We start from the raw sequence: 24,592 nt of genomic DNA on the forward strand, positions 1-24,592 counted from the left end.
AAGGTACCTCATCTCAAGAAAGCCTCGGCCGCACAGATTAACTTAAATATAAGTTCACGTGTCCATGAACCACGTTTCAGATTCAAATTCGCACAAATGAGATGACCATTAGACAACACTGGAAGGCAATACGGCCCAGATGCCTTCCAGCCACAGAGTCCCCTCCAAACCTCCTCGGAACACTCAGCTGCCCCCAGAACATTTCTAATGCTCTCTGATGGGTGCTCATGCAGAGATCGGGGTGATGCATTTGCAGGCCCCCGAACACCAAAGACCAGCAGACCTGCAGACGTGAGGAGAGAGGCCCAGAACCCATTCTCCCCCACCGCCCTCAGATGAACCCACACTGCCAACCCCGCCGTCTCAGGCCTCTGGCCTCCAGAACTGTGAGCCAATAAATTTCTGCTGTTTAATTCCAAATGGAGAGAAGTGCTCCGAAGAGAAGGAACCCCATTCTCTGCAAGGGACAGCCAAAGGACTCGACGTGGTTTGGAGATCTGTGAAGGCTTTCCTGAGGAAGTTAGAACAAAAGGACATGCCAGAGTCAGCTAGAGACAGTGGAGCGGAGAAAGGAGGGAACATTACTGGCTCAGGAAATCGCTTATGCAAATGTCCTGCAGCGGGATGGAGCGTGGTGCATTCTGGGAGTGGAGAAGCAGTCCATGAGGCCAAAGAGGAGAAGAGGGAGAGGAAAAGGATGTTGGGACGTGAGGGACTGGCGCACACGGCTTGTTATGCTGGACCGAATGGCCGTGCATTGAGGGCACCCGCTCTACCTACCACCCACCGTGCCCAGAGGTCCACTTACTGGAGGAACAGGGCCAGGAATGGGGCCACGGAGGTCGGGCTCCTAGAGCTTGCCTACTGCAACTGCCTTGTTCGTTGCCCCTCCCATCTGACAAGCTATCCATCAGCAGACCCCTTCGTAAAAGCATCAGAAGACATCTTGAGGTTCTCTAAGGCAAAAAGGCACGCAAATCACACAAAAATTCCAAGTTGCTGTTGCTTCTTCCAGGCATACAGATGACTTGATTAGACTCTTGGCTCCAATACAAGGTCCCTAAAAATGCAGACTCTGTCTGCAGCTAATGTGTGCTAATGCGTATTCTGTAGCGGGCACTGCGCGGGCATGGCACGGGCGGAACTCCCTTTAACCCCTAGGGCCTCTGCAGCGGATCGGTTATTGTCTCCATTTCCATCTCAGGCAATGAAGGCACAGAGCAGGTGGGTGAGCTGATGATCAACAGACCATTCCAGCAAAACCACAGGCCAGGTTTTGAATACACGCACTTACGGTACCCTCTAAGTAGGCAGTATTTCACCCCCATCAACCCATGAAGATGTGGAGGTTGGGGTGGGGGGTGGTTCAGGGACCTGCCCTGGGTCACACAGTCTGTAAGTGACACAGCATGAGCTGAACTCAAGTCTGACTTTATAAACGCTGTGTTCTATTGCTTCCTAGGCTTGGTTAACAAGCATATGTCTGAAATTTTGTCACGGCGTTCCTTGGAAAAAGTCAAGCCCATTGACCAAACACGACTCCTCAAAATGCCATTAGACTTGTCCTGGCACACAGTGCTTCCTCCTGAGTCTCCTCCTGTCTTCCTGCCACTATTCAGTGTGTTCACCCTCTGAAATCCTAAAGTTTAACATCTCCTCTTAAGTAAGGTCACTTTCTCTGCCAGCTAACTGTTGCATTTTGTGGGATTTTTTTTTTAACTAAAAAAAAGAAAGGTCTAAAACTATAAAGACTGCCCTACTTAGAATGTCCTTCCATTCATCTGCAAAATAAAGATGCTAATAATCTACTTACATCATGGGATTTAAAAAAAATTTTAAGTTTATTTTTGAGAGAGAGAGAGAGAGAGAGACAGAGCATGAGTAGGGGAGGGACAAGGAGAGAGGGAGACACAGAATCCAAAGCAGGCTCCAGGCTCTGAGCTGTCAGCACAGAGCCCGATGCGGGGCTCGAACACGCAAACCGTGAGATTGTGGCCTGAGCTAAAGTCGGACACTTAACTGACTGAGCCACCCAGGTGCCCCCATGCGACTAGTATCGTAGGGTCATCCCACAGCCTGCAATATAGAAAGTGCTCAATGAATTATTAGCTCACTAGCTAATATTGGTAGTAATTATTATTACTACTAAATTAATGTCCCTGCTTCAAGGGGAAAATAAGCACAGAGTATCACCTTTCCAGTTATTGTTCTGAGTACCATTTGGAAAGTTATTCAGCAATAAAAGAGAATGATGTGGTGGACATAGTATCTGGCATGAGTTTGCCTGGATTCCAGGCTTGGCTCTTATAGGTATGTGGCCTTGGGCCTCTCTGGGCCTCGTCCTTAAAATGGGTATACTAGTTATTATACTATACACAATTATTGTCAGGATGATATGTGATTACAGGGTTAAGTGCCCAGCTCTAGCCTGGTGCACAATGGACCCTGGGGAATGTCTCCCTCCTTCAGGAATGTTGGCCTGCCTATGGCACCTACGTGATAAAGCGGCACGAAGCTGCCCTCCTCACTCACAGGTGTAGCAGAGACCTTGGCAGGTGTGTGAGAATCCCAGGGTGGACTGAGTCATAACCTTGACTGCGGAGGACCAGGAGGTCACTCACGGCCGGAACCATCTTATCTTTTGTTGGGCTCCAGAAACCGTTTACTCAAATGAAGGTGTCTTTCCCCAGTGGTGAGGACTGACAAGTAAGTTATCGATTGCTTCAGTCATCAGTACTATGATTTATAAGCTACCAAGTTTCACATAACTTGAAATTTGCAGGTGATTGGAACCAGTCTTTTATCAAGTTTGCATAATCTAATTTGGGCTAAGGTTGATACAATACTTTGGGAAGAATGGGGGAAAGCGTTTCAGAGTAGGATCCCCTTAGGTTCTGACTTATCTGGCAGGAAGTTCCATGTATTCCTTTATCTTTGGGGGCACTTAAAACACATGAGGACAGGGCACCTGGAAGGCTCAGTCGGTTGAGTGTCCAACTTCAGCTCAGGTCATGATCTCACGGTTCGTGGGTTCGAGCCCCGAGTTGGGACCTGTGCTGACGACTCAGAGCTTGGAGCCTGCTTTGGATTCTGTGTATGTCTCTCTCTCTGCTCCTCCCCCACTCATTCTCTCTCTCTCTCTCTCTCTCTCTCTCTCTCAAAAATAAATAAACATTAAAAAACATTTTTTTTAAAAAACACATGAGGACAAAGTTCAGAATACAACCCTTCTGTAATAAGGATCTCCCCCAAACCGGAAAGAGAACCCCCTAAAATATTGGAAGATCTCACCAGCTTGCTCGAATCCAGTTTGTACTGAGGGGTACAGATGATCACCCTTAGTCTAGGACTAGGGTGAGGAGCCCTGTTAGAGTCTACAAAAAGCTTTGGGGTTGGCCCAATGTCCAGAGGGAGTGACGAGCTTGAGGCTTAGGAGCGAGCCTCCCAATTCTTTACTCCTCTGGAGAGAGGCAGTTTTGTGATACATGCCTCATTTTTCTCTGCCCCTTCACTGGGGAGCAGAAAATGCCCACGGCCAGAGCCTGGGGGCAGCAGGAGGGTTCGGAGCTCCCCTTACCCTCTCCGCTGTGTGTCTGCAACCTGATCCCCCAGCCTCTCCACTGCTGTCTCTGGAGGAGTTCATCGCCTCCCTTTCTGCTGTTTACAGTGCAAAGTGTTTTTCACTTTTAAAAAGCCATATATTTAAAAAGCAGTATATAAATCAGTATATTAACGTTCAATGAATTCCAAATAATAAGGAAATGTAAAAAATAGAAATTTTCCATCATTGGACCCTCCACTCTCTCCAGGATAACCTAAAGTTAACAGTTTGAATATTCTTCCGGGGTCTCCTGGGTGGCTCAGTCAGTTAAGCATCCAACTTTTGCTCAGGTCGTGATCTCACGGTTCCTGACTTCAAGCCCCGCATCGGGCTCTCTGCTATCTGCATAGAGTCTACCTCTCTCTCTGCCCCTCCGTCGCTCACGTTCTCTCTCTCAAAAATAAACATTCTTCCAGAGCTTCTCTTCTCGGTATCTGTATATATCTACACATGTGTAATTAATAGAATACAAATGCAAATACATATTTTCTATTGTAAAAATGTCATTTTACAATACACACTGTTCTTGATATGCTTTTTCATTTAATACACTAGGTGTTCAATAGATACATGTTGCATGGATGAGCCATAATTAATTATTCAGTCCCCTACTAGAGAAGTTTTGAGTTGTGTCCAAACACCCTTCCAATACACATAATGATATATAAAAGACATAATTGGAATACATACCTACAGCACATACAGAAACATAAAGCATACCTACATCTGATAAATATATACTTAAATATACTAACAAACCACGCATGCTGTGGAGAACAGTTTCGGGTGCCCTCTGATGTATTTCATGGATATTCCTGACATATATGTTGACATATTAGCCTCAAAAAGAAAACTTTCAGCCAAGTGTTTTAGAACCTTTGGGAATAAAGAGTAACTATTCTGCATTTGTTCCTAAAGTTTTTATATTGGCTTTAAGTCCTTGGCGGGGTATCTTGACCAAAATAAGAACCAGAATCCGACAGTGGTAACAAAGGGCAACAATTAATTTGAGAGAGAACAGAAAAATAATCTGCTTCAAATTCTTTTCAGAATAGGAAGGAAAGAATGATTGGGGGCTGGAGGAAAAAAGGAAGAAAAGAAAGAGAAAAAAAGAAAAATGCTTTCTCCTGACGGATATTTGAACTATCCTCGCCTGGCTCCAGTGTAATAATTATAGGTCTTTTAAAGGACATAATATTATGACAGATTTCCCTCCCTTACTTGTTCCTGGGGCTCAACATGGACCATTTGCTTCCAGCTACGAGGCTGGAGGCTGGCCCCTCCTGGGTTAGTCCAAGGAAGCCTAAAGCAGCCCATGCCCAAGAGAAGGAGGGGGGGCGTCCTCAACCCCTACACATTGTTATGCTTGCTGAGGGCCTTCGTGCAGGTCTGCAGCGGGTGAGGCAGGCAGTGACCCAGGACAGGCAGGGGCGCAGCTCGGCCCTCACCAGAGCTTTGAGTACAGTCACCCCAGTCCCCAGATGAAGACCCCGACTGTTACGGTGGCTGCGCCAGGGACAAGAAACCCAGGTCTGTGGTCCGCCACATTGCTAGGTGAAAAGGACAGAGGCTTTTGTGACTTTCCCGTCTTTACCAAAAACAAAGTGCTTAAAAGGGGATCCTTTGGCTCCGTGAATGCAAACCAGGGCCTGGTGGACTGGGGAGAACAATTAGGCCAGACACTGAGCGCATGAAAGCAAAAGAGGGTAGAAATCTAGACAATAGTGCTGAAGTCTCGGCTGGGGTGGAGGGGGGAACGGATATGATAGCGAGGAAGGAGTTTCAATGTGAATGAATACTAATTAGTGACATGGATATTAATGATGACAGTAATTAACAGGGGAAAGGAAGGGCTGTCATTGTCCCAGGGTGAGTAATCAATCTTGGCAGGTGATAAATAATGGTTCAGCAAGCTCAGCAGAAAGATAATCCGCCTGCCCGGGGGAGAGCTGTTGCTGATGCTGGAAACCTATCCGTTTCCAGGCAACCCACAAAAAAGAACTATTTTTCTTTTGAGGAAAAAACAGGTTAGAGTCTCTCCCCCACCCCCAACTTGGGATTACAGTTCTTATTTGATTTCTGCTTTGTTCTTCATGTCCTAGGACAAATGTTGAACTTGTATAATTTGGAAGAGACGGACACACACGCACAAGCACACACAGACGTAACTCTCCTTTCTCTCAAAGAATGTGAATGAATAGGAGTGGTTTTGATCCAAAGTTTAGCTCCTAGATGCCATCCGGGAGCAAGAGTGGGGAGAAGCTTTGAAGTTCTGCTTTTGAGGTTGAAACGGGGGCACCTTGCAGGGCTGAGCCAGTGGAGGCTGGTCTTGGGGGAGCACAGAAATAGTAGGATGGGGCCCTCGTTGTCTACGGTGCAAGGTTCCATTCCCTCTCCAGAGAGCCAGAGAGAAACAGGCCTGTGCTGTTCTCACCTCTGGCAACCAGTCAGATTTCTGGGAAACTTTATTTCTGGGGAAAGGAAATGCTCCTCGAAGACCTCTGCTAGTTCTCCAGGTTTTCAGCTAGGAATCTATTCCAGGAGAGCTATGGGCAGACCAAGCCTCAGACCCACGCACAACAGGACTCAGACATCCAGAAATGTTGCCCTTTTCAGGCTGCTTTCCATCAAAAATTCCATCCTGAGGTGACAAACCACCTTTGAAGATCAGCCCTGGTTTAAAGTGAGATGGTTGAGTGACAAAGGTGAATTGACCGGAAGTCCAGAACCTTCCAGAAATTTGGACTGCCCTACTCCCACGTTGGCTCTAGGCACGACATTTTCAAAGGGAGGCAAACAAAAGGAAACATTCAGAGAATTCTGACTAAAATGGCAAGGGTCTCTAGGTCATGTCATGGGAGAAAATAGCTGAGGGGCCTAGGCAGGTGTCACCTCGAGGGGGGAAAACCTCGAGAAGAATGCTGATAGTATATCAGACAGACTCTCTCCAGAGCAAGAAGTCTGGGTTTGTTTTTCTATCATCAGAGGGCAAAACTAAGTCCAAAGAGAGGACTTCAGAGAGGGTCAGATTTCTGTTCTGAAAAATCAAAGATGATTTCACTGGGACAGACTGACTAGGAGGGAATCTGTAATTCCCAGGTACTAGGGTTTTTCCAAGTGGAGATTATGGTACCTCTTGTCCAGAGTATTACAGATGGGGCTCCTATATTAGCTAGGGTTGGAGTAGATATGCTTTAGAAGTCCCTTCCAACTCAAGATTTTATATTAGTTAAGGTAGAACTTGATGTCAAAACAAATAAATCCCAACTTCTGTGGCTTAAAACAATAATGTTTATTTTTTAATCAAGTCAGAGCCCAAAATGGGCATCAATTTTTATGATTGTTCAGGATCCCAGGCTCCTCCCACATTGTGGCTCTGCCCTCCCCCTGTGTTCTTGGGGTTCTCTATATTCAGCCAGCAGATAGGGAAGGAAAGGGTGTGGTGGGTCACACGGGAGTTTTTATGGTCCAGGCCTAGAAGTGGTGTATGTCATTTATAGCCATATTCCATTGTAAGAACTCAATAGGAGCATTTTCATTTAAAATGGGCCCAAAGAAAAAATTAGAGATTTGTTGTTGTTGTTGTTGTTGTTGTTGTTGTTGTTAAGAAACTGTAAGGTCACCTGTGTTAGTCAGGCCTTGTCAGTTAGGGTAGGGAGCTGAAGAGGCCTCCTCCTTCAGGAAATATCCTGGGGTTCAGATATAGGATAATTTCACCTAACCTGTCTCAGGGAAGTCATTAAAATCTATATTTGCAGGAAGTTCCCTATAGATACTCCCTAGAAGTGTGGACACAAGATCATCCTGAGTCATCAAAAATGGATTTTTTGGAAAAGAGTGAGATCGTGACTATGGAAGCATACCAATGGATAGACATGGTTAATTAGGATGGAAAATTGTCAATATTATCCAGCTCTCTGGGTGTGTGCTAATTGGAATTTGGGGATTCTTAGGTAAACATGTTTCTTCTGCCATAGAGTTAAGCATTCGTGATGTCTTCAGTTCAAATTGCTTTATCATTTCAGGTACTGACATTGTGCAATGGCTTATGAAGAACCTCTCCATCGAGGACCCAGGTATTTGATCCTCCGTGGTATTGAAAAACATCCCATAAACAAGTTCCAAACCAGATTCTCCCATTCTCCTGAGAACTGGGCTTATAAATGTGAGTCTTGGGGCACCTGAGTGGCTCAGGAGGTTAGACATCCGACTTCGGTTCAGGTCATGATCTTGTAGTCCGTGAGTTTGAACCCTTTATTGGACTCTGTACTGACAGCTCAGAGCCTGGAGCCTGCTTCGGATTCTGTGTCTCCCTCTCTCTCTGCCCCTCCCCTGTGCATGCTCTCTCTCTCTCTCTCTCTCTCTCTCTCTCTCTCTCTCAAAAATAAATAAACATTAAAATAATAATCATCATCATAATAATAAATATGAATCCCAAGATATGGAGTCACTCTATTTGCGAATGAAATTAATTTATTTTCTCGACTGAATACCTATCTTTATAGAGCCAGCTCTTAAAATCAGATTGCCTGATCCACAATTAAGACGTTTAATTATTTGCTAAGACTCCTTCTGTTTCCTCCTTCTGCAAGAAGTGAATGATTTTTTTTTTTTCCTGAGCCTTAATTGTGCATTTCAATTAGGAAAACCTCACCAGAAAGACAACAACAGAATTCTGGCCAATAAAACAGTTTCCGAATCTGTCCTCCCACCAGAAAATCAGTAGTAAAATTTATTTTCCCAGCCTAATTAGAGAATGAGGGGTTTCAGAAAAGTGAAAATTCCAGATAAGCCAACCTTAGGATCTGTGTGTTTGTTAATGCGTTTTGGAGTTTATAGTACACTTCCTGTTTTAACTGAGTATCCTTGATGCCTGAAGGTCATGTTTATCAATATCCAATATCCATTCATGTATTCTTATGTTCTTGGGGAGTAGACCTATCTGCCCTTAATTAAATGGCTTCCAATTGCTATGCGTTCTAAAGATTTTTGTAAGTGCCCTTTCTAGGTGTCCGACTTTCAGCTGTGATTCCTTGCTGTGGTCATGAAGTCAGCTCAGGAATTCCTATATTTTAATCTGATGCTCCTAAGAGGCTATTGACTATGAAACAATACAATTTACACAGAGTTCAATTAAATGTAGTCGCCAGAAATCTGAGTGCCAGAAAAGAAGTGGGTCATTCGTGGGAGGGACACTAGCCTTTTTCACCATCATGATTAATGGCAACTTCCGTGACAAGTGAAAATTCGTAATTCTGCTCAAGCTCTTAATCCACAGGAGGGAACCTGTGAATTCAAATCCTTTTAAGGATAGTACCCAGATTAACTGCCCCATGCATTTCCCTCATGCAGCCTGGACTTCTGATTGTCTGCTTGTAAAAACTGGGCTGAATGCATTTCTACCAGTTCAGTGGCACGTACTTAAAGTCAATGCTTCTTTTGTTATAATGCTTAACCGAAGGAGTACCATTCTTCAGGGTAGTCTTTTCTCTACCAATAGCACTGTTTTCTTACCCCTTCTAAAATAATCACTGTATTTCTAACATGTATTATTATCACTTGGAGCAGTAGTAGTAGTGTGGGAGGAGAATAGGCTTCAGAAGTCCTCTGGCCCTGGTATGAGGAACTTTCCCTGAAAGCTCGTGAATAAGATCATGTCTATGAAGGTCTCTTATACTCCAATGGCCTTGAGAGGACATCAAGGTATTGGGAACCATTTAGGCTTCTGAGAAATGGTTGAGCAGGAAGAGTTAAGAACAATTCACCAGCTGGGAATACAAGGGTAGAAGTGAGACAAAGCAAGGCCCTGGGAAGCCAGGCACATCCAACATCTGCCCCTCCCCTCCCCCTCCCTCCCCATCTGCCATATAGCTAAACAGAACCACAAAGGATGAAGTGAGAGTTCCAGCTCCTAGGTTGGGGACAAGAAAGTCACCTTCTTACTGGATTTTGTTCTTTCCTCCCTGGGGAAGGAGCAGCTGCCAGTGACGAAACTCTTCTTTTTTGCCGTCCCCATGATTCTCGAAGCATCTAGACTTTAAAAAGCAAACTGGTCATCAGTGAGCAAATAACATCCGACTTCATTCATTCTGACTCCACCAGTTATTTCCAAAAGAGAGGTGTTCTACATAAGTAAAACACTTGGATTAGATACAACCTCTTGAGAAGTTTGCAAGACGAAACAAGTTGCCTTAAAAAAAAATTCAGAGCTTATGAAATTAATAATTCCTGGAGACTCCTTAAGCGTATCAATCACTTTCACATCCAAAGATTAGTTTTTAGCAGTAAGAGTACTTTTATATTGGTGAAGGATTATCACGCATGATGGAACCCTTTGGATTTGTTATTTTTCTTTCTCAGCTCTGCTCCGAATAGACACAAATTCTTACTTACGAGAATCTATTTATGGCTGGTGCTAAGTAACGAAACAATGGGCTGATTGTGGCAAAAACATAAATACTTCTGTCAGGTTGGCCTCCTTCTGCTACTGCCCACTGCATTACCTACCCTTCCTCCAATTTTCTAAGAAAGTGAGGTTTTGCTCTATATGCATTAGAGAAGGGTAATTCTGTCCTCCCTCCAGTAGGACTGTCATATCGGGGAATGCTATGGGCAGTGAGACTACATGCTCATTTTGCTGGGGCTGATAAACCTGATGAAACAGGCACATGAATCAGGGCTGCCGAAACCTACCGAGCACCAGGCACTGCTAAGCCCTTTACATGAAGCATGTGTCTATACCAAAGCCCATGCTCTTAACCATGAAGCTACTTTCTTCTGCAAGTCTTGGGGAAAGTCAAGCCATGTCAGACTCTCCGAGCTGGGATCCAAATGTTGGTCCAAATGGTCCAAATGTCTGGGCCAACCCAGACACATGTTGGCCCTTCCTAGCCACTGATGCCCCAACCCCCACCTCCGGCCCAGTGCATTTATTTATATCAAAGGCTATCAGTCAATCGGCCAATCAATCATGCAGCTATCTGGGGGTGATGACAGTTGGCTTCCGGTTGCCTTTCTGCCCTCCTGACTGACATTCCAGCTAAGGAGCCCTGCGTTCTGACAGCTTACTAAACACTCCTCTCTCTCATGCCCTGTCCATGCAGTTGAAGCAATACACGTGGGAAGCCTTATAGCTGCCCAAGGCTACATCTTTCCAATCTCGGACCACGTTCTCACCATGAAGGATGACGGCACCTTCTACCGTTTCCAGGTAGGCCTGCCAGCTCCTCCTCCTGAAGAATGTTCTCTTATTATCTGATCTCAGATTAAAACTACCTACAAAACTGAGGGTATTTAAGGGAGCAACCCTTACCTCCCCCCAACACTGGGAAGGCCAAACAAGCTTTTATCTGGGCCATTTGTTGTTGTTGGGGGGGGGCACCTTTTACACATATTTCCTCATTCAATCTGAAGAACAAACTTTTAGGGTTATACATATCATCCATTTGACAGATGAGAACACTGAGGTGCTCCGAGGTTTAATAAATCTAGGAGGTGGCCTTGATTTGAGTGTCGGTCAGCCTGATGGCAAAGTCCTTGATCTTTCTACTCTGTCATGCTGCCTTCCTGGTCTGAAGTTTCTGTCCACCACCTAACCCCTCCCGCTCCTTTTCTCAGGTCCTGTTCTAGGGGGAAATGGGGCAGAGGATAAGAGGCTGTGTCAAGGTCAACACCAATGGAGTGGAGTTTTTTAGACAGGGTCAAAGGGCATTTTAGTCTGCTCTAACTACTATAACAAAATACCAAAGACTGTAGAAATTTCTCACAGTGCTGCAAGCAGGAAGTCCAGGGTCCAGGTTGCAGCAGGTTAGGTCAGTGGTGAGAGGGCTCACCCAGGGCTTCTCATGTGGTGGAGAGAGAAAGCAAGCTCTCTGGTGTTTCCTCTGATAAGGACACCGATCCTATGGGATCAGGGCCCCACCCTGTGACCTCACGGAACCCTAATTACTTCCTTTCTCCAAGTGCAGCCACCCTGTGGGTTAGAGTTTCCACACGTCGGTGTTAGGGATACATACTTCAAAGGGAGAAAAGGAACTTGGAGCTTGTGTTCCCCGGGAAACTGTGCCGGCCTGACTTTGGCATTAGACGTCTATTGTCTTGGGATAAGAAGTACTTGCCCTGTTAACGAGGTTTCTCATTTTCGCATTTCTTTTGCTTACCTTAGATGTCATTTCTCAATACCCAGATTGAAATGTTGACGGCCTCTGCTGTATTAAGACCAGGAGAGAGTTGGGGGGTTGGCATCAGCACAAAGGAGCCGGGGCAGAGCCTGTCATGGGGAGGGGTCCTCCCTGGACGCAGGAGAGGGTGGACCCAGGCCCCAGGCAGAGGAGGTCAAGTACCGGTGTGCCTCTGAGTCCTGACATCTGTGCTCTTCTGCGCAGGCCCCGTACTTTTGGCCTTCAAACTGCTGGGAGCCTGAAAACACCGACTACGGTGAGCAGTGAAGAGGTGTCACTCCTGGGAGCGTGGACGACAAACGCTTGGTGTCTGGGTGACTGCCGCACAGAGAGGAGGGGTCGTTATCCTGCTCAGTCCTTTTCCGAGCGTTGACATGTAATAAGCTCCCTGTTCCACATAATGAAGAAAGGCAGAGCACACTGAGAGATGCAGCCTTTGGAGGGGAACAGGGGAAGGGAAGGAACGTTCCATCAAGCTGGCCAGTATGCTCATTTTGTAGAGCCAGGGAGAACCAAGATAGTGACCGCTGACCACTCCCTTCTGGGGCAAGGTTTCAGGGAGGGCTGGATCAGGGGTCCACCCCCACCCCCACCCCAGCTCTTTCTATTCTCACAGACTTGTTAAGAGTTATGAATAATTCACTGGTGTTTTTGATAGCTAGAGAAGTTAGGCGGAAAAGAAGCTAGACCAGGGAGGAGTGTGCAGAAGTTATCCTGGACTAGGAAATTGGGAGTGGGTGAGGTTGGGAGTTTGGCAGGCAGGGAGTTACCTCTGTCCAGGCAGGACAGAAGTTATCTTGTCTACAGAAGTTACCTTGTCCCCATACTCCAGATGAAGAACCTGAGGCTCAGAGAGGCCACAACCTCACACATATCGCGTCGTATTCTACTTCTCTGGACGCCCAGTCAGTCGTAAGCTCCATGAAGCCAGGGACTGGTCCTGCTTGCTCATTCTCATATTCCCCAGTGCATAGCACAGTTTTGCTGGCACTCAGCAAATAGTTGCTGACAGTTCTGGTTCTTTATTAAAGGCGATTAACAGACAGTAGAAGCATCAGCTTTGGGACTCAGATCCGAGTGGCTTCAAGGCCCATGCTGACTGACTGAGCTGCTGAGGCAGTCCACAGTGGCTCTCCTTGGGCCTGGGGCACTTGGCGAGATCCCAGCTTCTCCCCAAGCTCTCTGCAGGGTTGCTTGCACGGGGAGACAGAGGCAGCTGCAGAGAAGGGAGGGGCATGGGCAGCTGGGCAGTGATCAGGGAAGCCTGTCCGGGAGACCTTGTGTTAAGCTACCCTGTCTGGATCACTCCCAACGCCAGCAGGTGGGGAGCAATGCCAAGGACAGGGTGCAGACAAGGCATTGCCCAAGGAGGCTACAGTCGTTGTGTTTCCAGGTCCGGAGGACGGCCCTTATGCTGGGGGCAGGGCCCTCTGATGGTCTCTGCAGCTGTCTGCAGGGCACCACTGCGGGGTCCCTCTGGAACTGGGCTGTGCTCTAAACCACGTGATAAGTGGATAAGCAAGGCTTCCAACTCAGAATCAGAGCTACATTTGGCTATTCACAAAATTGGTTCTTCTGGGGCTGAAACGCCGCTCACAAAAGCCCGACTCGGAACTTGAGTAACCGTGGCTCAGTTCCATGCAGCAGCCGGGTGCCCTTGTGAATGTAAAAAACGATATTTTTACAGGCTGCGGAGAGGGGAGGAGGATGGCAAGACCAGATAACTAGACTCCAGTAAGATGAAAATATTTACTTGAACATGAGCCCATAAAGGTTAGGCCATCTCACACCATACACCGCGGGGCACTGGTTCCCTTTCTCTAGAGGGATTCTCCACGTCATAATTTGAGTTGAGTGGCACGAACAAGGGTAGGAATAACAATTTTATATCAGGCTTTCATTAAGGCAAAATTATTTTGAATTCCTGTGCCTCGACTTTGGCAAATCGGATGGAGAAGTCAAGGTGCGGGCCGCAAAAGTACTCACCAGCATTTACAAAGCAGCTCAGTCAGAAAATCAAAGTTTTTACCAAGAGAGATTTCAGCACAGCGGGTCCAAGATCAACTGGTTCCACTAGCTGTGTGATCTTGGCAAGTTATTTAACCTCTCTGTGCCTCAGAAATTTCCTGTGAAAATTACAAGAATAATAGTACTCCTTTCCTAGTGTTGTTTTATTAAGATGAAATGAAATGCCTGTAAGGTTTGGTGTGTGGCCCCATAGAAAGGAACCAATAAAAAAAACCATGGTGGTGGTTAGTATTATTATCACTAGGGTAATGTTTCACAATATCAGTTCTGCGGGGGCCATCTTGCCAGAGAGGATGTAAAACCAAAGCTAAGAACTCCGGATAGGTATAATTTGGATTGATGAAGAACCAGACACTTTCATTCATTCCACATACCTTTACTGACCACCCCTCTGTGTCTGTTGCTTTGACACGGATTTGGTTAAGTCACAGTCCTACCATCCAAGCATTCCAGGCTGAGGGAGGCAGCGTGATGGGGAGGAAGAGGGTGGTGAGGAGTCTGATCTGAGTATTCACAGGTTTCCTGTTGGTGACGAATGACTGAGAAGGCTGAATAGCTTGGGGAGGGACAGGTTTCTAAAAAAAGCTGTCAGAGTCAAGGAGAGACATTGAGAATGGACGCAGCAGCTTTAGGGAGTCCCAACGATGGGGAATGACCTGGAAACGTTTCCGTCGTCCGTAAACTGAGGATAATCACAGGACACACCTCGATGAACGAATGAATGAATGAATGAATGAGTAGATGACATAGCAAATGTCATAATGGAAACAGCTCTGAACTAGGCCTCAGTTCTCATTCCACCTCCACCACTAACTGGCCGATGGGTCACTCACTTCACCTCTCTGGGCCTTTGGTTTTCCCAGCTGGCAACGAGGGGCCTGTACTGAATGGCCACCCGGGTGACTTACAGTGCTAAAATCCCAGTGTACTAAAAAGCAGTTCAAGGGTATGAGGAAAACAGAGAAATATGGTTCCCCGGTTTAAGAAGTTGAGGTAAACAACATCACTCGTAAAGACAAAGTTTGAAGAGGGAGTCAGTTCTTTAAATACATTGAAATAGGATGAGGTCATTATTATTTTTTTTTACTGTTTAGTTGCACATAGAGTATAGGAATCCATTCACTTCATAACATTTTTTGTGTTTTCCTTTTTTTTTTTTTTTAACATTTTTTGTGTTTTCTATTTATATCGCGGTGAGATGCGGTGAGCTTGAGATGGCAGTGTGTCATCCGAGTGATGTGCCAGGAGGTGGGGTTGCCAGGTGTGAGGGCAAGGAGACAAAGATTTCTCAATGAGGAATTAAATACCCAGATAAAACCAATATGTGAGCTTAAAGCAAGTCTCCCAGATGCCCAAGTAGTAGGACTGGCCGCCGTTGTCTGTGGTCATTTGATTGGTCAGGCGTCACAGCAAGCACTGTTGAAGGCACCCTAGTCAGTGCAGACAAGCCCCAAGTTCTATGCCAAGAAAAGATCCATTCAACAGCTACATTCTACCTCCCTAGGTGGGGTGAACAGACCCCCTGCCATGTGGCTTTAGCCACAGAGGGAGCAAGCTGAAGTCAGGTGACTGTGTAGCTCGCGGTCATCAGGAATGGTACCAGCTCTGCATTCCACGTGTGGTGTTTTACTTCACAACCTAGCTGGCCCATTTTGACCCGGATGTGCTAGAAATGTCTCAGGATGCTTCTGCTTAAATAAAGCCCGGAGCCCAACTTGGGTTGCACTTTCCCGGGTTTTACGTTTAGCAGTACCACATACCGTCTGCGACAGCATTGTTCAAAACAGCTTTCACCTCCACTGAGCTGTGCTGCTCCTGAGTCAGGAGACCCGCGTGGTGGGGCTGGTGATATGTCAGGCCTTCATCTTTAGGTAGCTCCCAATTCCATAGGCTGCCGAAATGGTGGTCCAGGAGACCGAAGGAGGTATCTTGTAATAGAGCAGACGCCCCTTCATCAGACATAACGGAGAGCTGTACCTGCCTGGCTCTTTGCAAAAGATAGTCAACAGAGAATTATGAAAAAGAGATATGTCCTTACCTGATCACTTCCCGTCAACATAAGCTATACAAAAGAACAATCATTCGATGGCTTTTTGAGATCGGACCAAAGACTCTCTTTGATTATGGGCCCTAATAATTTGAGTTTCTTTCTTAATTCAGCCACACTCAAAATAAACCATCCAGTTTGGGCACCTTTGAAATGCATCAAGAATTTGAAAACACTTTGGAAGTAACCTGTATGTTGACCCCTTTCATATTCGTATTATTTTTCCCTTTTTTTTTTTCCAGTTATTTCACCTCTACCAAACTCATTAGCAATTGTCTTAGCCAACTCTTCGTTATCAGGTTGTTCCAAACCATTCAACTGGGTCCTCATAGAAACAACTCTCTCTTTCCACACTAATTTCATCAGTGAAATGTAATATTTGGTGAAATTACATTATTAGAATAACAAGTGTGCCTGACATAAACAGACTTGTGAACAAGCACAACTGACTCTCATCCACATACAGCTCAACTGATGTGAGCAGAAATGTGAGCATACCAGAGCAGGCTGCCAGCCACGAGGTTCCAGCGTCTTGTAAGCTGCCATCAGCAAATTTTTCAGACCACATGGAGGAGGTTTGTTGATCCAGCAAGGAGTTAACTAGCTCTCCTAGTATAACTAAGTTGTCAAACCACAGGTCAGCCACAGGTCCTCTCTGACCCTGTCTCCTGGCCATCCTATCGGTCACTCATACCATTCATCTATTGTCTTCCCTGGATCATTCTACTTGGCAGATACTCCCCATTCTCCCCATTCTACTTGGGAGATATTGAAGAAGCAGAGCTAGGGAGGGGAAGTGATGAAGGCATGTGTGAGAAGGAATCCTCTGGCAACTGAGGGCCAAGAACCCTTCTTTAGCTTGGGAAGAGAGACCCAAAATGTCCACCATTTCCACTGTTTATTCATTCCACCTGGTAGGCCGGCCCTGGTGCTAGGTGCAGGGATTCAAGCTGAGTAGGACACAGCCTCTGCCCTTGAGGAGCCCTCTGCCTAGAGCTGGGGACAGTCTGGTAAATCCATGATTACAGTGCACTGGAATTAAGTTCCATGGGTGAGGATGAGTAGACGCTATTGGGAACACTGAGCTGGGTCTTCCAAGATTAGTAGAAGGTTGCCAGATCTTCCATGTGGAGAACACATGGGCAGAGGAGTAGAACTGAAGGGTTTGGTAGCCTCACATGCCCAAGGGAGGCAGGGAGGGAATAGGTTGGCAAGGTAAGGAGACTGGAGCTTAAAGAACCAAGCACGCCACCCTAAGGAGCCTGACTACTCTTCTGAGGTCACTGAGGAGGCAATGCAGGGAGTATAGGCAGAAAGGTAACATGATCTTATTTGTGAAAGATGACCCTGGTGGAGGATGTTTGGGTGAACAGAATGAGGAGGGTGAAAGGGAGCAGTCAGGACTAGAAGATGAAGTCCTCCTCCAATCCTGACCTTTAAGGAAGATTCTTGGAGGGTAGGCATCATGGCTTCCCCATGGAAGGATGTTCTGCTCAGTGCAGCACCGGACTCACAGGGAGGGCTGGCTGGATGGCTGGGTGGATGAGTGGAGGGACAGACAGATGGGTGGATCTGTGACGCCACCACACTGCTGGGTCTGCACGTGTTGTAATTTCTCTTCTTCCCTCAGCCATCTATCTCTGTAAGAGGACAATGCAGAATAAAGCAAGGCTGGAACTGGCAGACTATGAAGCAGTAAGTATGGTTGTTTTGTAGCTTAGGTGTGGGAGGAGAGTAAAACCCTATCTGCAGCTCTGTTTCTGCTTCTCTCTCCTTTTTTCTCTCCCTTGTTCCTTTCAGGCAGTGGAAAGGAAGTGTCTTTTATGTCCCCTCCTTGTTCTCACCTCCTCTACCCATGCAATAAAATTGCACCTTTATATAAAGAGCTCTCAAAACTCAGCAATAAGAAAACAAACAGCTCAAAAATGGGCAAAGGACTTGAACAGACACTTCACCAGAGAGGACGTAGGATGACAAATAAGCACATTAAGAGATGTTCAACAGCATCAGCCATTAGGGAAACAAAGATTAACTCCCTGGGGAGACTTCTGGGGGTAGAGTGGCTAAAATGAAAAGTACTGGTAATGCCAAGTGGGAATGCAAAATGGCACAGCCACCCTGGAAAATGGTCTGGCAGTTTCTTACAAAAGTAAACATATACTTGCCACACAGCCAAGCAGTCCTACTCCTAGGTAGGCACTCCAGAGAAATGAGAACTTCCGTTCACACCCTAACCCTGCTGACAGCACCCCTGTTTGTGATGAGCAAAACCTGAAAACAACCCAAGTGCACTTTAAGAGGTGAATGGCTAGGGGCGCCTGGGCGGCTCAGTCAGTTAAGCATCTGACTTCAGCTCAGGTCATGATCTCACAGTTTGTGAGTTCGAGGCCCGAACGGGCTTCCTGCTTTCAGCACACAGCCTGCTTCGGATCCTCTGCCCGCCCCCCCCCCCCCACCTCTCTGCCCCTCACCTATTTGTGCATGTGTTCTCTCTCTCTGTGTCTGTCTCAAAAATAAATATTTTTTAAAAAGTTAGAAGAGGTGGATGGCTAAATAAACATCATTACGTCCCAACAGTGGAATTCTTCTCTGTGGTGAAAAGGAGTGATTGTTGGTCCACACAACCACTTGGATGTGTCTCTGAGACCTCACACTGAGTGAAAGAAGCCAGTCTCAAAGGATTACAAACTGTGCGATTCCATTTATGTGACATTCTCATAAATACAAAACTATCATGAAGGAAAACAGATCACTGATTGCTAGAAGTTACAGAAGGGGGGGTAAGATGTGGCTCTAAAGAGATAACACAGAGAGTTTTCTGGGGGTGATGGAACTATTCTGTATCCCGATCGTGGTGGGGGTTCTGAGAATCTGATCTATACATGTGTTAAAATGCATAGAACTGTGCACCGAGAGGAAAAAGAGGGGGCGGATTCATAATATGAGAATTTTTTAAACTTACTATGTGATAATTTTGTAATGGCATCACCAAACCCACCTCCCTTGTGCTTGGCAGTAGATGTAGAATCTAAGGACCAAATTCAACCCGGAAGATAAGATACGTGTCAGATGGAAAGGGTATCCTCTCCCAGTTTTCCTCCTGCACCACCTTCCTTCACAAGATGTGACCCCTGCAAAATTCAGAGGCCCTGCCGCATGCGTACCCATTCCCATTTAACACAGCCAAGGCGCAGAGAACTTGACGACTCAGATACTATTTTAAATATTGCAAATTTATGGTTACAGAATCTCTCCCCCCAAACCAAACTTTATTGCGCGTCACAGAGAATCTGGGGAACTGCCCAGATTTTCACGTGCCCTCCAGAAGGCAAGGGAGCTCCTGAGCCACCAAGTGACTGAAGGGCTGGGGGGGTGGGGGGTGGGGAGGAGCAGCAGTGGAGCAGTGAGGAGTCCTTCCCCCATAAACCAGCGTTAACAGGACTTCCAGAGTCTTCTTTCCAAATGTCCCTCTTGCACCGTCTCAGTCTTTCACAAGCGTGAGGCCCTGTGCATCAGACCTTGTCGCTCGGGTACCTGTGCACAAGCCAATGGGGAAACAGTACTGGAGAACACAGTGCAGGAGTTGACCCAGGGCCTCAGGACTTGGCCAAAGTGTGCTTATCAGTGAGAGCCATTAAACATAAATATGTTGTGGCGAGGGGGTTGGTGCCTGGGTGGTTCAGTCGGTTAAGCATCCAACTCTTGATTTCAGCTCAGGTCATGATCTCACAGTTTGTGAGGTCGAGCCCCACATTGGGCTCTGCACTGAATGTGGAGACTGTTTGGGATTCTCTCTCTCCCTCTCCCTCTCTCTCTCTCAAAAATAAACTTAAAAAGAAAACATAAATAGGTAAGAACATCATGATCTTCCCAAGCAAACCCGACAGTGGCTGTTCTGTGGATCTGAGCATCCTGTTCCTGTCCCCTCACGTGTCAGCTGTCACCCCTCTCTCAGAAGACCACTGTCCTATTTTGGGGCACCCACTGTGAGGCGCTACATCCCTTCCCTAACACTACCTACCAGAAAGACCCAGCCTGCAGAAACAGGGGGCCCCTCCACCCTCTGTCTCTCTTCCCTGTATTTTCCATGTTTTAGAAAAAAAAGAAAATTGTCCATGTTTTCCATGTTTAGAAAAACAGAAACGAGACAGCATCAACTCCTGATATATTTTATCCAATTGTCTCGTCTCCTGCCATAGAATGTTCTACTTTGATATTTGTAAAGAATATGGCATTAAGATGTTCTTTCGGGTTGAATTTCTGCCTAAAAGTGGTTAGATATTTTTTAAAAGAATTTCTTTTCAAAATTCAGTAATTTTATTCATTTTTTTCTGATGGCATATTCTCTGTAAAACCCAAATTCAAACAGCAAAGAAAGGAAAGAACCTGCAATCCTTCTCCCCTATCCTTTTTTCTGCACATGCATTTTTTCTTTAAAAAAAAAATCTGAATCATACCCTGAACATTGTTCGGTAAGCTGCTTCTTTCCCCGATCATATACTGTAGTATGTTGAGAGTCTTTCTATATCAGTAATAATATCCACGTTATTGTTTTTATTTTTATTTGTTTATTTTTGAAAGAGAGAGAGAGAGTGAGCAGTGGATGGGGTGAAGAGAGAGGGAGACACAGACTCTGAAGCAGGCTCCAGGCTCCAAGATGTCAGCACAGAGCCTGACGCAGGGTTTGAACTCTTGAACCATGAAATCATGACCTGAGCCAAAGTGGGACACTTCACCGACTGAGCCACCCAGGCGCCCACGTTATTGTTTTTATTTTTTATTTATTTTTTAATTTTTTTAAGGTTTATTCATTCTTCAGAGACAGAAAGACAGAGCGTGAGCGGGGGAGGGACAGAGAGAGAGGGAGACACAGAATCCGAAGCAGGCTCCAGGCTCGGAGCTGTCAGCACAGAGGCCGACATGGGGCCCGAACTCACAGACGGTGAGATCATGATCTGAGCTGAAGTCGGACTCTCAACGAACTGAGCCACCCAGGTGCCCCATTAATGGCTGCCTAGTATTCCATGGCATGACTGTGTCATAATTTATGTCACTGCTCCCTAATTGACGTTTAGGCATCACGGCCTTTGCTTCCTATGAACAGTGGAAAAATCAAAGGAACAGTTATTTTGAGGTACTTGTACACTGAGCCTTGGTAACAACGGAGTTTAGGTGTGTTGATCTTCAACTGAAGCTCTTTTTATATTAATAATCCACTAATGAGGGTAATCAATTAGCGTTGGCATGAGCTCTATGAAAATACATAGCATAATGTGGGCTCTACCCTTGCATTCCATCAGAATTAGGTGGCTCATTAGGGGACCTGTCAAACACCCCCTCCTCACTGTCCTTTTGTGCCACCAGGTAAGCCTACAGACTTAGAGAAAAGGCTTCTCCCCTCTTCCTCTAAAGGCAACCCTAGATGCCTTTTCTTTCTTCCCGGTTTTGGCTTTTCCTTCACAAACATCACAAATATAGACACTCCCTTTTTTCTCACTTTTGACCCCAAACTCTCAAAGGCATGAGTGCCAGGTCATCAGGATTCTAATTTCTTGCCACCTTCCTGGACCCCTGTTTGCTGGAAGACAAGTCCTGAGAAATCCATTCTTGGTTCTCCTCATGCAGATGTCCAATAGGCTGCAAAGAGTCCCCTCGTCCCTTCCCCAAATGTGGCGTGAATAGCCACAAACCCTTCTTCCTGTCTTCAGTGGCCTTGATGACAGGCACTGTGTGAGTTGTGTTCTTGTAAAACACACAAGAGAAGAGGAATCAGGTGAACCACAGAGACTTCAGATTTAATGGGGGTGTAAATGAATATTAATAGTCCTACTCTGTACAGCAGGGTCTGGTGCAAAATCACATTGGGTTCACATCCAGTGGATTTAAAGTGGGGGCTCTGCCGCTCTGTTGGGAGTAACCAAAATAGATGACTGCTTTGTAATAAGCATAGGTGTCGATGCGCAAACTTACAAGGATTAATGCCTTCTCGTTGATTTTCATTTCTCATTAGGAAAACTTAGCAAGACTCCAGAGGGCCTTCGCAAGGAAGTGGGAATTCATCTTTATGCAAGCAGAAGCACAAGTGAAGTAGGTGAACTTGACAGAGACCCTGGGAAAGTGAAAAAAAAAAAAAACTCTCTGGACTATGGAGGTGGTGTGAGATTGGTATTACCAAGGCGGGGCGTCCTTCCATGGCCGGCCAGCTGTGGTCGGACGCTATCATCTCACATGAGGGCAGCAGAGTAGAAATCAAGGTCAAGATGGATAAATTTCATCTTCGTCATCAATGGCACTCTGAAATAATTTCAAAAGTGTGTGTTCTGGCAAACAATGGGCTTGCTCCCCAGCGTAGAACTCTGGTTAGAAGATGTTCCTATTTCCTGAAGAGATTTCCAATTATTCTTCTGTGCTTAGGGGCTGAAAAACATCAGACCCACTTTTCCTGTAGGTCTGGAGACCTTGTCTTCAGAGGAAATCCTGCTGGAGTTTTAGGGAGGCCAACCCCTCTCTCCTTTCCCCCAGGGGAGGGGTCCAGAACCAATCAAAAATAAGGCACAGAAGTCAGACATCAGAGTCCAACGTGTTAGGATTATTACTGATACAAGCCAGTTTATAGGGCATGACTTGGGATCTGTGACTACAGATCTTGACCCTGGAATTAAACTCACCCATGCTGGGCAGAGCTGGATATCTGCAGAACTCCCCACCCCAGCGCAGAGTCGACCCCTATAAGTTCACTGTGTGCGGAGTGAACAGAGTGCCAGAACATAGGGCCCGGCAAGAACCGACCTGAGCTTTCTCAGTTTCTTCTTTCAGATCTGCCAGTAAAGTTAAGGCCCTCTTTCTCCCCCGGAGTACAAGAGATGAGAGACTAGCTGGAGTGTTTTCCCCATAGGTTTCCCTCCCAGGGAGTAGAGTGGAAATCCCTTCCCCTCTAAGGAAACATGAGAAGTGGGCATTAAATGTCCCCCTGCCGACAAACATTCTTGTCAACCAGATCCTTTCAGTCCTGGGAAATGAACCTGCTCAGGTTGGGTTCTTTCTGGCCCTTTCCAGCAATGGTCTCTGATTTTGCAGGGAGTGTTAAGAGATGGAGGAAAGGGGTGAGAAAGGGACCCTGAGCTAGGCCAAGGCAAGCACCTCCTCCCTGAGCAGCCCCCCGTGGGTCCTCAGAGGACCCCTTCCGCACTCCATGGGCACTGTTGCAGCCCCATCACCTGGGCTGGTTCCTGGCTGTGCGGGTGAGCCTTGATCACAGGTGTGGTCGTAGTTGGAAATGACCTGACGTCTTTGAGTCCAGTGGCCATCACGGTGCCATTGCTCTCGCCCTCCCTCTGCACTCTCTGGCTTTCCCCTCTGCCCATGAACTCACACGCCTGCAGAACACCCCGGTGCTGCCGGCAGCCTAGGAGGAGGTGGGCACCAGGCACCGGATGCTGAGCTGTGACTCGGCAGCCATGGTGGCCCCCGAGGAAAGAGCAAGTGGGAGGGTAGGAAGGAGGCAGAATTGAGCCGGTGGACCCAGAAGCCACTGGGAACCAAAGAGGAGCACTAATTTGCACTTTCAGGATCACACGGCATCGTGTGTTAAAAAAGGAGGGGAAATCGTCACTTTGTACATGTATGGTATTTCTCGATTAGCTTTTCTGATTAACTCCCGACTACTTTATAATTGTGGGCCATTGAAGTACCCAGTAATTATCACAAAAATCACAGGATGATTATGGTTTATTTCAGATCAGTCAACTAAAGTGTTCCCAAGAGAGCCAAGAACCAGAAGTTACACGACAATTAATCTGTTATTTTTTACTTAGAGAGGCACTATGAAGTAATACAGGCTTAAGAAAAAAAAAAAAAAGAAAAAAGAAAAACCTCTTATCTGTGTTCTGATCAGAACATAAAGAACCCATCTTTGTCACCTGTGATTTCCCTCTTGCAATGTGTGCCTCCCCGAGCTGAGGCCAGTGATATTTGCCTTCTGGATCTTGTCACATGCTGAGGCTATGACTCTGCTTTTAGAAAGCCAGATGGTCTCAGTGACTTTTAAAACACGTAACTGCAGCATTTTGAAGACACCTCTATTGACTCTGAATCTAAAGCAAACTTTCAAATTTGAGGATGGAACACCACAAGCCCATATCCTTTCCTATAATTTGAATATGCAGGATCCACGGTGACAGGGGTGGGGGCAAGCCCACAGAAAATTCAGTGCCGAATAATCTAAGTCTTAATCACTCAAATGGAGAGCCGGATTCTGGTTCTCTCCTTGGGTCCGCCATGCTCATTCCACCTCTCTGATGATTTGCAGTCTAGGCGAAAACAAGTCCTCTTCCCATGTGTGGGCTTCTTGAGGTTTCCTTGAGGGAACCGTCCGCCCCTGGTTGACAGCTGTGCAGAGAGCAGGGGTCACACAGGTGCCAAGAGCTCTGTGTTCACCAAGCTCCTAGAAACAGGAGCCTCTGATTTCTTCTCTTTGCTCTTTCAGGATAGATCGGAAAAAGGACAAGACAGAAAGGAAAATTTTGGATAGTCAAGAACGGGCCTTTTGGGATGTGCACAGGCCAGTGGTGAGAAAGCTCTGCTTGGTTGTCTACATTTTTGGTTGGGTTTTTTTTGTTTGGTTTTGTTACTTTTCCCTCTTCCTTCGCTTGAAAGAAAAGACTATCTTTAGCCACCAGGTGTCTCATTCTTAAAACTAAAGGAAATTGCTAAACTTTGTGAAATTGGTTTTGCCGT

At 46.3% G+C, this 24,592-nt stretch overlaps 1 protein-coding gene across 1 annotated transcript in view; it reads left to right on the forward strand.

Moving 5' to 3' along the window:
- Positions 1-24,592, forward strand: part of RGS6 (regulator of G protein signaling 6) — a 585,661-nt gene that overhangs the window by 481,492 nt on the left and 79,577 nt on the right. The window contains exons 4-9 of the mRNA XM_042990036.1: positions 7,627-7,677; positions 10,705-10,811; positions 11,986-12,037; positions 17,487-17,551; positions 21,867-21,943; positions 24,342-24,423. Coding sequence (XP_042845970.1) covers positions 7,627-7,677; positions 10,705-10,811; positions 11,986-12,037; positions 17,487-17,551; positions 21,867-21,943; positions 24,342-24,423 — 434 coding nt within the window. The remainder of the gene's footprint in view (positions 1-7,626; positions 7,678-10,704; positions 10,812-11,985; positions 12,038-17,486; positions 17,552-21,866; positions 21,944-24,341; positions 24,424-24,592) is intronic.

The sequence above is a fragment of the Panthera tigris genome, chromosome B3 (assembly GCF_018350195.1).
Source record: "Panthera tigris isolate Pti1 chromosome B3, P.tigris_Pti1_mat1.1, whole genome shotgun sequence".
NCBI lineage: Eukaryota > Metazoa > Chordata > Mammalia > Carnivora > Felidae > Panthera > Panthera tigris.